The sequence below is a fragment of the Peromyscus californicus genome, unplaced genomic scaffold (genome assembly GCF_007827085.1).
Source record: "Peromyscus californicus insignis strain IS unplaced genomic scaffold, ASM782708v3 Scaffold_4__1_contigs__length_199733344, whole genome shotgun sequence".
Classification (NCBI taxonomy): Eukaryota; Metazoa; Chordata; class Mammalia; order Rodentia; family Cricetidae; genus Peromyscus; species Peromyscus californicus.
Genome location: NW_026294562.1, coordinates 151,276,368 through 151,289,507, shown reverse-complemented (window position 1 = coordinate 151,289,507; position 13,140 = coordinate 151,276,368). Strand labels below are relative to the sequence as shown.

General features: G+C 39.7%; 1 protein-coding gene across 2 annotated transcripts in view; it reads left to right on the top strand.

The window, feature by feature from the left end:
• The window catches only part of Nell1 (neural EGFL like 1), an 839,269-nt gene that overhangs the window by 810,894 nt on the left and 15,235 nt on the right, over positions 1–13,140 (top strand). For both annotated transcript variants that reach the window (XM_052761990.1, XM_052761989.1), the window contains 2 exons: positions 1,526–1,719; positions 10,999–11,175. In XM_052761990.1, the coding sequence (XP_052617950.1) occupies positions 1,526–1,719; positions 10,999–11,175 (371 nt within the window). The remainder of the gene's footprint in view (positions 1–1,525; positions 1,720–10,998; positions 11,176–13,140) is intronic.

Sequence of the window (13,140 nt, the reverse complement as noted above, 5' to 3'; positions counted from 1 at the left end):
TTTACAATGCTGCCATAGTCTCTGTGAGTTTACATGCCCATCTGTCATGTTGTGTCTAGAAGACACTTTTCTGGGAGTCATCCCTTCAGACTCTTATGATCTTTCTGACTCCTCTTCCCCATAGCTCTATGATCCCTGAGAGGAGGAGTTTGATGAAGACATCCCATTAAGGGCTGAATTCCAAAGTCTCTTACTCTCTGCACATTGTCCAGCTGTGGGCCTCTGTATTAACTCTCATCTTCTTCCAATAAGAAACTTCTTTGAGGAGGATTGATTCTTTTATCCTAATGAATTACTTAAAACTTCACACAGATTTTAACATGGGATTCACATCAGATGACATTATTCTAACATTTTGCCCTCGTACAGGAGCCCGGCCTAGTGATCTGTAGCTTGCCCCATGGATGTCCAAGCCGTGTGTTCTGTCTCATCAGCTTCACAGCAGCAGTATCTCGCATGTTCTTCTGTGTTATTTTTAATATCAGTCTCATCTGTTACGCAGATAACCTTGTACATAGCAGATTTCCATCGTCTGAAGGGTATTTGTAGACATAGCTGTCGATTAACCAAGGGAGTAGAAGATTCCGACAGACAGAAGACAAGTGCCTTTCAATAAAGCTTTAAAATGCCTATAGAAAGAAAGGTCGAGTACAGTTTTCTTTATATGACACCAGTACCAGTGAGCGGAAGTTGCTAGACAAGGTATTTCATCTAAATTTGATGAATACCTTTCTTTAAAAGTAGCCATTTAAAGGCGAACCTGGTGCCTTTCGAGGTTGTCTGTCAGCAAAGAGCTCAGGTGGGCCTAGACCGGAGTGTGTTTGACACATCAGGGGCACTCAAGTTTGAACTGTCAAGTGCAGGGACTCCGTTTTTCCTCTTTCCTATTATGTTGTCAGTGAACACAATATTCAATGTGCTTGTCTTCATCCATGTTCATGTCATCCCTCCTGAAGCCCTGACTTTTTCTGTGAGGCCCAACATTCTCTTGACCATTAGAGTGATAACTATTTTAATATTAAGTAGGGCACCTACCAAGAACCATACACCCACTTCTTTCAAAGCCCTGACATCAGCATCTTGTTAAGGCTGACTGAGTCAATGTTGCCCTTATTACCCAGTTGTTTATGCTCAGTGGCTTATCCATGTGCACATTTTTTTCTAGAAGAGCTAGGCTTCAAAGGCTATATTCCATAGTTGACGAATTGACAAAATTCATGGCCACTGTATGAGACTAGAGCTGCAAGTAGATATTTTAACTAGCCAGACAGCTATAAATTTGATCTCACAGCAGCACTGGGTAGCTGGCAATGGGCATGCTCCTTAACTTTGAGCCTTAGCACTGTGATTCTCCCACACAGAGCATTTGCCTTGCAGAGTAAATGACCTAATGCTTGTGAAAGCTTGGCAAAGTGCCTGACATGAGGTGAACCCACCGTAATGCTGCTTAATGTCACTGTGTATTATTGTTCTTTCCTGGGTTCTCTTGGCTGGATTTTGAAGTTCTGTGATTTATTTATTGCAGACATTGATGAATGTGCCTTAAGAACTCACACCTGTTGGAATGACTCTGCCTGCGTCAACCTAGCGGGAGGCTTTGATTGCCTGTGTCCCTCTGGACCCTCTTGCTCAGGTGACTGTCCCCATGAAGGAGGACTGAAGCACAATGGACAGGTGTGGATCCTGAGAGAAGATAGGTGTTCAGTCTGTTCCTGCAAGGTAAGGGTGACAGCATGCAGTGAAAGGAGTGACTGTTCCTTGCTCTCCTTTTCCTCTCCCTGCACCACAGGTTCCTTTCTGACTTTGTACACAGGAGCCCCTTACTTTTCAAAAGGGCCCCTCTGTTCTAATCTGTAATACAGCCAACTGATGATGGGTGAATAGAAAATTGACTTTGAATTTATTGTTTTGTGATAAGTGGGTTACAACATTGAGAAGAAACTGCATTTCAGGAGAAGCTGGGAAGAGTGGTCAAGGGTGGTTCTTACACTGAGAGCCACAGTGCCTTCGTTGTTGGTTAAGTGAGAGTTTGCCTACACCTGCATTCTACACTTACACAAGCTTACTGATTCAGAAATGTCCACCTGAGATGGTCACTTGCAAGAACTCTCACCCACTGGCTCACTGTTTGTGGGAACATCATCCAGAAAAGCCAGGCTTACAGGACCTTCATATAGTGGTCAGACATGAATGGGTCGACCTCATTCTGGACAAATGGAGAGGGTAGTATTGTGGCTTCTTTGTAATGGATGCCCTTGTCTTTCTCATTGCTAGAGTATCTCTTAGATTAAGGCACCAGAAAGCAAATGGAATGCTCATGGGAACACACTTCTGCAACACTGTGATTTTACTTATTGCTTTACAAAGTGGACCTATTAAAGTGTTTGATTTCCTCGTGATTTCTTTCTTCTTTTGTTTATTTTGCCAATTTATTTTCATTTTTCCTTACTTTACTGTAGCTTCGGGCTTAAATATTGGGGTGAAATTATTTAATCATGGGCTTTATAGGAATAGAAAACAAGAAACATTGCTTGCTTAGTAGCCTCTTAGGAAGCCAGGTCTCCTGATAAACTCTGTGTTCCCCTAGAAACAGAGCAGGAATGAGCCTGAAGAACTCATGTGATCCATCTTCTACATTGACCTCTGGCCCCGCTGCATCAGGGAACTACTGGGGAGAAATACATCACCACATTCTTAACCTTTTCCCTCTTTCCACTTAAACCTATTTCTGTAACACAAATTTAGATTCATTTTTTCCCATTTATTGAGCACCCTGTCCTGGGCTATGTTCCAAACAGCCTGTAATTAGAAACCAGCACCATATTTCATGTGAGCACAGCTTTGAACGATGAAGAAAATATCTCTAATGAATCAAGTAACTCATCATCTTTCTTAAGATCCCAAAATCTCATCTTGTGCTTAACACATTTATGCATTTTCCAGGGCCTACTGCCCCCATTGTCCCAAAGCCCACTCTTTCACTCAGAGGATGCAGACTGAAGTGTTAGAACCCAGTGAGATATGATGTCATTCTAAGCCGGGCGGTGGCGGCGCACGCCTTTAATCCCAGCACTCGGGAGGCAGAGGCAGGCGGATCTCTGTGAGTTGGAAGCCAGCCTGGGCTACAGAGTGAGTTCCAGGGAAGGCACAAAGCTACACAGAGAAACCTTGTCTCGAAAAAAACCCAAAAAACAAAAAACAAAGCAAAACAACAACAACAAAAAGATGTCGTTGCAGATTCAGGGAGCTCAAACACTCAGGTCAAGAGTATAGTATATGGAAAGGATAAGTTATCAGCAATCAAATAAATGTTATCAGGTGTAGTATTTAGCCAGGTGGGACTGACACAAAGAACAGAAGTTTCTAGGGAAAGAAATGATCATTATGGGTTAGAGTAGTGAGTACAGAGTATGAAAGAAGTTGGCAGCTAGGTTCCCTGTTCTGGCAGCCATGTGGGCAAGTTCTTCACTTCTTTCCAATTTTCTGAGGATAATTGCAATCTTCCTAAACCCAAGATTTTTTCAGACTTTCTAGGCTACCAGGGTATTGAGTACTGTAAAACCAAACACTTTTAACTATATTTTGCTACGTTTAGTCAATGATAAAGCCAGGGACCCAGCAAGCATGAATGTCCTCCCAGGCTTTCTTTACTGTACTAACAATCCCAGCAGCCTGCTTCTCTTCGTCTCCATTGTTTCCTAAAGCATCTCAAACGTGTTCTGAGGAGCTGGGCTGAGCATGAAACCCTGGTGAACAAATCCTATAGTCCTGTTAATAAACTTTATTCATAATTATTCCCATGCCACTGTCACTTCCACATTTTTGAAGAAAGCGTGAGGTCAATTTTTTAAAGAATTTGCTTAAAATAAACAATATAATAATACTATATGCATTGCTCTATGACTTTAAAAATATTTATTTTTTAAAATAGTATTTAATTTTTTGAGATTATAATATAATTACATTATACCTCTTTCGTTCCTTTCCTCCATACCCACTGCCCCCAGGTAGTCCTTGCTTGCTTTCAAATTCTTGGGCTTTTTTTATGAATTAATTTTGTGTGTGTGTGTGTGTGTGTGTGTGTGTGTGTGTGTGTGTGTGTGTGTGTGTATGTGTATGTACTTCTAAATATACACATACAACCTGCTCAATCCATACAATGTCATCTGTAGGTACGTACTTTTATATTTCAGGGCTGACCACTTAGCATTGGACAACCCGTTGGTACCTCTTCTCCAGGATCTCAGCGTTTTTAGTTGCTTGTAGTTCTTTTCCTAAGCTTGACACCTCACAACCTTTTCCCTGTCAAGGTTAGCCTGTTTGTTGGTATCATCCTTGTTCAGGTCATGTTTAAACAGCTATGCTGATGAGAATTCATGAGTATGACTTCTGACGTTTCTAGGAGACACAATCTCACAGCAAACTCCCGGTTCCTTCAGCTCTCACAGTCTCTCCTATCCCCTTTTTGAAATGATCCCTGAGCCCTATGCACCAGAGTTGTGTTGCAGATATATCAGTTAGAACTGAGCCAGAGAACTCCGCATATTGATTTGTTGTGGTTCTCTGTGATGCTTTCTGTCTATTGCAAAAAGAAATTTCCTTGATGAGGAATGAGAGCTACACTTATCTATAGAATAAAGGACAAATATTTAGAAAGTAGTTTTGGATTATGCTAGCCTAGAAAACTGGGGGTTGTGGGTTCTCCTCCAAGATTCATGACTCTACCAACTCTGGGTGGCTGGGTAAGTTCCCAATATTAGTCATAATCTCCCTCCTGCTGAGCAGGCTCTGGACCAAGTAGAGAACTGTTGGTCACTGCCAAGGTATATGTGCCACTTACTGCATAGCCCAGGGTCATTGTGTCATGCTGATTATTGTTGTAGTTCATAAATGTCATAGCTGGGTAGGACTATTGGTTGCTTCCCTCCTTTAGAAGATTGCATGGTACCTTCTGTTTTATGGAGGAAGCTTTCAGGTCAGATCCAGCTTAGGGGCCTCTGGACCCTGTGTCCAAAGTGCATGGTGTGCTCAGCAATAGAGACTTACCTTCCACAATTAGGAGGCCACCAAGGGCAATGGCAATAGTCTATAATGTTTTGGAAGTCTCTTGGACAGTGCTGACCAACAACTCCCAAGGGGGCTTCTGTGGCTGGTGTTGGGTTTGAATTTTTTTTTCTTTCAAATTTTGAGTTTCATCATTAAGTAATTGGTGCTCTTTCTGATTTTTAATATAGGCACTTAGAAAAGCTATACATTTCCATTATAGGACTATTTTCAGTGTGTCCCAGAAGTTTTGTTGTGCTGCATTTTCATTTTCATTTAGTTCCAGGAATTTCTTTTTTGATTTCTTCTTTGACAACACATTCATCATTCAATAATGAGTTGTTTAATTTCCACAAGTTTGTGTGCTTACTAGGACTTTTTTTGCTGTCAACTTTAAGTTTTATTGCATTGTGGTCATATGGAATACATGGGATTATGTCAATATTTTCATATTTATAAAGATTTGTTTTGAGTTCCAGGATGTGATATATTTTAGAGAAGTTTCTATGTTCTGCTGAATAGAATGAATATCCTTTGGTAGTTTGGTGTAATATTCTGTACATATCTGTTAGGCCCACTCAATGCAAGATATTACTTAATTCTGATATTCAAATGACTAGTCTATTGAAGAAAGCGGGGTATTGAAATCACCAGATATTATGTTATGTTATGATAGGTTTTTCCTTTATACATGACTTACTTTTTTCCCCCTCTTACAGCTTTCAATATTCTTCCTTTGTTCTGCATACTCAAGTGTTTAACTATGATATGCTGTCGTATATTCTTTTCTGGTCTTGTGTATTTGACACTCTGTGTGCTTCTTGTACATGTTTGGGTGTATCTTTCCATAGTTTGTGTAAATTTTCTTCTATGATGTCATCAGAGACCTGGTTTATGCCATTGATTTAGAATGCTTCTCCATTATCTATTTCTATTATTTGAAATCTGGGTCTTTTCATGGTGTCCTACATTTCCTATATGTCCTTTTCCTGTGTTGTTTTTTTTTTATGGTATTTGCTTATTTCATCTAAATCTTGTACTCTGTCTTTGAGTCCTGATAGTGTATCCTTGGCATGACTCATGCTACTTATAAGGCTTCCCTTTGAGTTTTCTAGTTGGGTCATTGACTTTTCAATTCCATCTTAATTTCAGCTTGAGTTCTCTTCAATATTTCTACCTCATTTTTTTTTTAAATTCCATTTGTCTGTGTCATTTCCATCTACCTTATATGTTTATTCTCCTTAGATTCATTGAAGTCTTTATTTGTGTCTCTTTAAATTCCTTGGATTCTTAGATGAAGTTTTTTTATTGCTTTCTAAATTCTATGCCCTTTAAATAATTCTTATTGGCAAACAGTTTTACAGGACTTGTAGGAAGACAAAAAGCCTTGATCTTTCATTTTGTTTGTATTTTTTAACGTGGACTACTTTTGTTAGTTCTGTGTCTGATATGGACAGATCAGATTGGGGCAGAAGAGAGGTGTATGGGTAATGTTGGGCCTAGAAGTTGGATATGGTTTAGGTGGAATGAAGTCAAGTGGACACAGGGGACTGGACTGGTATTCAGGATGTGCACCTTGGTCCAAGCCTAGAGTGCAGGGGTGGATCCAGGATTGGGCAAGTTGCATGGAGGGGAAAATTGGGTAAACTCATCAGGCTAGACCCTAGATAAGGAGGTGCAAGATGAGGCTGGATAGAGAGGTTGGATAAGGCTTGTAGTTTGTGGGCAGGCAAAGTGGTTCCTGTTTTAAGCCTAGAGGTTGGCTGCAGCACAAGCTGGGTAGGCAGACTAGGATGGGCACGTGGTATGGGGCACTTGAGTTAGATCTGGAGGGTTGGCGACGGTGAGTATCTCCCTCAGGCAACTTATATCATGATTCCCATCACTTTCACTAAAATAATGTACAATAAATTTTGTACAACCATATCATCTTTCTTATTTTAGTGCTGGGAATTGAACCTAGGGACACACACATCCCAGACAAGCACTTTCCTGCCAGCTGTATCACACAGCTCCATCAACTTAGTTTCTGTAGCAAAACATTTCATTTCCCAGATATTGAAGTTCTAAGCCTCAGAAACCACATGGCCAAGCCATGTGGTTTTAACCAGCACCGATCAAAACTATAAATTATTTTCACAGATAACTATATGTCTTTTCATGAGGTCCAATCCCACCTACTAGTTAGCAGAATGAATAGGAATAAATGGATTGCCTTTAGGGTTATTGCAGAATAAAGCAATTTCACATCTCATCAATTATGTGAAAATGCCAACGAGTCCCCTCTTAGCTTCCATTAGGTTTCAGAACAATGACAATGTTCCTGTTGACTTTCAATTACAGAGCAACTGTCAAGAAAAATCTTTTGTTATAATGAAAATGCCAAAGGTGGCTTCATTAATTCAACTAGAATGTGATTATAAAGGCGTACTCATGGAGTGCAATCACACTGGACACCAAGTGTGGGCGAGAATAGGACCACTTTCGGCAAGCTATCCCCCTTGTTTGAGTCTGTGGGCTGTTCCCAGAGCTTGGCCTCTGTCCAGGGAAGATGGCGACCCCAGTTCCACTGAGATATCAAAGCTGAATTCCAACCCTCCTGCTCAGAACGTCAGTGTTTCCAAGCAATTTCATAATGGAAGTTCAACCATGCACAATTAATAAGAATTACAATATTTAAATTAATTCTAGATTTTTTTAAAGCAGGGAAATTCACATTGATAGAAAACTATTTGAATGTGTATACATACACTGTGTAAAACTCTCGGTCTTAAATTTTAGATGACACATTTTATTCTTGAATCACTGCAACAACAATCCACTGACCACATACTACACAATCCACATTGATGTCATTGTCTGAAACTTTTCAATTGAGTAGTTGTATTCATTAAATAAAAACATAAACTAGCAGTTAGCAAGCTGATGGGCAGGTTCACATTCGACAGCTCTGCCTGATAAAGTCTCATGGAACACAAGCATCTGATCCACTTACAAGGAACCTGCTGATTTTATGCCACAGTGGTGAGACTGAGTGTTTGTGACACAGTACTCATAGTTTACAAATTTTAAAATATTTGTTAACTAGTGCTTAATGAAAGTGTCTGCTGATTCCTGACATAAACCATAAAATTAGGAATATTACTTTAACCCATCGATTGTACTTTTTCACAAACCGATCAGACTGTGATATCCCATATTTTTCCAATTCCAGCTTCATCCTCTTTAAGCGTGAGGGACACAAGTACCTTCAGTGTCACATTTACATAAATTATAGAAGAGATCCATGGAAGGGAAATGACATTCCAATGTGGAAAATTAATAGTAGAACAGACACCAGACCTCAAGACAGACTCTTATGAAATGGGCCAATAAGCTGAGGACTTAATGTTGGAAGATGTCTATGATCTGGACCAGACCCATCAATGCTAGGTTATATAAACTATCTGGTTGAATTCACCTGCTCACCTCTAGATTGATATTCTCTCTCTCTCTCTCTCTCTCTCTCTCTCTCTCTCTCTCTCTCTCTCTCCCCCCCCGTGTGTGTATCTCAGTCTCTCTCTATACACACATATTACATACTTATAGAAGGCCTGTGTTTTTGTAAAATTAATATATATTAATTTTAATATATATGCACATGCAAGTATCTGTGTGTATTTCATCTCTTGATATTTTAGAACAGTGCTCTCTTATCATTTTTATAACAGAGACAATACATACAATTTGAGTGCAGGCCCCTTCCACCCTCTTCAGTCATTACAAAGGTAGCCATCATTTCCTTTCTACTCTCTGTAAGGAATGTAGTGCTTGTAAGGATCTTCACTTTAGCTTCCACGGTACTTACCATACCATCCATTTTCATGGATGAAATGGACTAAGACTTCAGGGGCAGATCCATTTTTTTTTGAAGATGTCAATAACTGTGGAGCTGCAGGACCCATGGAAGATGATAGATGCAGTATCTGGTAAAAGCTGTGACTGACAGGAGAGGTGAGATGGATGTAACAGGATGAAATGCAACATGCATCAGAAAATACATATCTGCCCAATCAACCAGCCACAGACAATGGAGCAGGGTCTAATGGATTTTGGTCTCCATTAAGCTCAGTATCAGTCAACACTGTGACATAATCAAAAGAAGAAAGCAAAGTAGGCTACATTAGAGAAAGCATAGTAAAAGCTAAACCATAGTGACAGAAACCCAGTTCACTCCTTGTTTCTGAAGACGTATACTTAGTTATCTGACTTGAGAAATGAAGGCATAAATTTCCATGGATCATCAGTATTAAATATAATATAGGTAAATACTTCACATGATTGGGGCAGAAGATAAGTGTTCAGGTTTTGACTAATAAGGATGGTGACGATCATGCCCAGTAGTCAAAACCTGAAGGAGGGAGCCACCAAAGCTGCTGTGTAGCAAAAAGATATAAACAATGGGAACAGGTGGAGGAAGTAGAGATGTTTTTCCCAGAAGGACTAACTCAGTGAAGACATACAAACTAGATTCTAAGAGTTGAAGATTGAAGTGTTATAAAAGAATACAGGAGCTGTGGTTTCAAGGAACAGTAACTGAGGCCAGCAGAGAAATAGCAAGACTAAGACACTCAGACATGTACCTGAACACCTTCCTTAGTGGGCATTCCTAAGGATAGATGACCTCAAGCATAGTCTTTGTAACTTTTAGATGTGGCTGTTAGAGTGAAGATGGACTTTGTGTCCTTCTAATGACCTTCTAGCCCTAAGATTCAGTTTCAGAAATGCTCAAAAAAGTAACCATAGGTAGATGAAGAAAGATGGTTCAGTTGTCCTTCCAGAGGACCCAAGCTCAGTCCCCAGTACCCATGTCGGGTAGTTCATACCCACCTGTAGCTTCAGCTCCAAGGGATCCAGTAACCACTTCTGGTCTCTATAGGGATACACGCATCATTATTTTTTAATAAAAGTGAACCCTTAACAAAAATAGTTGTAATCACAAGTGGTAGCCACAAGTCTCACACTTTAGCTTCTCCACTAATGGAAATATGGCACTACTTCGACCCACAGACAGTAGACATGCTACAAGCACTCAGTCTTAATGCTCAGCTGCTCTTGACCTTCAGTGCTTTATAATTGGGAGTGCCCAGGACTAGTCCTCCTGAAACTGTATTGTGTCTGTAATTTGGTGAACCACTCCATGGAGGAAGGTGACAACCTATCATAAGCTCTCCAAATAAGCAACCTAAAGTGTTCCTTGCAGAAGAAAATTCTTTTGAAACTCCAGAACTCAGTTGTAGGCTTGGAGATTCTGCTGCACTGTGTGACCTGTATAAGGTACTTGTCTCTGGACCTCTACTAATTCTTCCCACATCCCTTAAGTATTGTGGAAGTTATAAAATTAGGCAAGTACATTTAAACATGTTTGCTGGTGTTCTTATATATTAAGGCGATGTAGTCCCCTGGTTTTCCACTGAAATGAGTAACTTTTCTTCTTGTCTTGGCACACAATACCACACTTTCATTCTATTTCCATACACATGGACCGTGCAGTTTCTTCTCCTTCCCCCTCCTGCTTGTCCCCCAGACACTACCACCATGTAGTTCCCCTTCCAACTGAAATTATTTCTTGATCACATCTTCAGTTCAGCTGCTTAGGCTAGCTATAATTCTTACCTAGAAACATAATTTTCACAGTTTTTTTTTTAAATTCTAAGAACATACTGTTTTTTTTTTCCTTCAATGAACTTAGTGATGTCTTTGTTTTGACTTGGCTGACTCTGCAGGCAAGCTCTGGGAAAGAAAGTCTGTGCCTGCTTTGAACAAGATGGGAGGTAGCTAAGACAGATGCAGCATCTAGGAAGTTTTTTTTTTTTTTCTATTCTCTATGAAGCATTCACAAGGCTTGATTTTCATAGTGCATCTGTGCGTGCATTTTCCTAATCACAAAACCTCTTTGACCTCACTTCTCAACAGGATGGGAAGATATTCTGCCGGCGGACGGCTTGTGACTGCCAGAATCCAAATGTTGACCTTTTCTGCTGCCCAGAGTGTGACACCAGGGTCACGAGTCAATGTTTAGATCAAAGCGGACATAAGCTGTATCGAAGTGGAGACAACTGGACCCACAGCTGCCAGCAATGCCGGTGTCTGGTATGTCAGTTTCCTGGGGATCCTGGTGCCATTGCTCTAGAAAAAGGGTTATAAATGCATGTGCTTTGGGGCTGGAGTTCCAAGATGTTTACAGTATTATGGAGAACATTGTGGGGCTGTGTTTAGCCAGGGGGTCATGTACTCTGCCTGGACATATTTACATTGCATTTAAAATACTGCAAAAATTTATGAAACAGATTTAACTTGAACACAGTTTGTATATACCCATATATCTTAGAATGTCCAAAGCAAGGAAAATCCTCATAAAGTAGCTTTCAATGGCTTGATAAGCAATGGTTGTCCAGACAGAACCAAGCCTATTATTGCTTTTGACATAACCTTTAAAGTTGTCAATAGAAGAAACATAATAGAAGCAATGGAGTTTGGGTGAGCAAGGCTGAGAATCCAATTCTATAATTGTCTCAAGGGCTAGCTTGGTATGGACACTTTGGACATGTCATAACCTTTCAGTTACTATTCTTTTCCTGAAGTGTCCACAGGTTTATGAGTCTCAATTTCAAATATTATTAGGGAGATGAGAGAATGTATGTGAAAGGTGAATACCATACTCAACACACAGTAGGCACTTGGCTTAGTGCCACAGAAGACTCTTAACATGGTGACTACTGTTGTTACTGTTTTATTCCTTGAAAAATCTGTTCAAATAGGAAAAAAAGAACATTATTTTAAATATTAATATAACGATACTAATAATATGCCTGAATTTGGGAAAGTTCAAAGAAAATGCTTTATTTCCAGAACCGATTCAGTGTGTTTCAAGTCATAGCACAAACAATGATTTCTGAGGATGGAAGACTTAAGAATGTGGCATGTTGGGGATTATGGGACATGTGGTACTCCATCTCTGAGCATTCTACCTGAGTCAGCTTGTAAAGGAAACTCTTAGCTTGGTGCTTAATGTTTATTGAAATGAGTTTTTCTCTTTCTGGGTATAATATGAAAACTAGCACCCAGAGAAATTGTTCTCTAAGTTCCTATAAATCCCCAGGTTAATGTGCAAGCAGTTGTAAATGTATCCTTTCCAATCCATCTTAATACTAAGACTGCAACTTAGATTAATTCAATTCATGGCCAATTTTACAAATTCCCATCCAAGAACAAACACATCCAATACAACAACATATCCTTTTCCAGTATTGGTCTGGAAAACCACATTTCTTTTTTGAGAAATTAGTCATCGGATCACTGGAATTACTGGCATTCATCTTGCACATAAAGTTTCCATTCAAAGAGTTTCAAAAGCACATCTTGAATGTCCAGTCCTTGGAATATACAGTTTTTGAATTGCAGAAACTCCTGAGTTTACTCCTATTACTTTAGAATAATAGTGGTCACATTTAATAAATATTTTATCAAGACTTTATCCATGCCAGACTCTGAGTGATATCATGTTTTCAAGGAAGACATAGTCAAAACCTGCACAAGTCCAGAGTCTGTAGACATTTACTAAATAATTAAACAAGAATTTCTACAGGTGGGTTGGTTTCTCCTGAGAACACCCAACCTCAATTCTGAACTTGACACCAGCTTCTCAGTTGATGCAGCTGTTGAAATATTCGACTTCAGGTCTCACTTTTGACATTAAAAGAAGTGGGCATCTCTATACACTAGCCACACTTTACCATCCCGTTGCTTGTTTGTTTTATTAGCATCTGTTGGACAAAACTCTAATCATCAGCAGTGAGAGAAAACAACCAATCAAAGCCTGAAAAGCTCAAATTAATGTTGAGTTATACCAACTATACAGTGCAACCTGATTTAAAAAAAAAACAATAAAATATGATAAATAACTGTAGACTGTGCTTGGAACACAAACTGATTTAAGACTTTCAGTGAACTCTGGATTAGGTGGTCAGCAAAACTATCCTGAGGAAGGTGATAACTTCATAGAAGTTACGCGTGTAAGTGTATCTTCATAGAGGAGGACCGATCATACATATCATA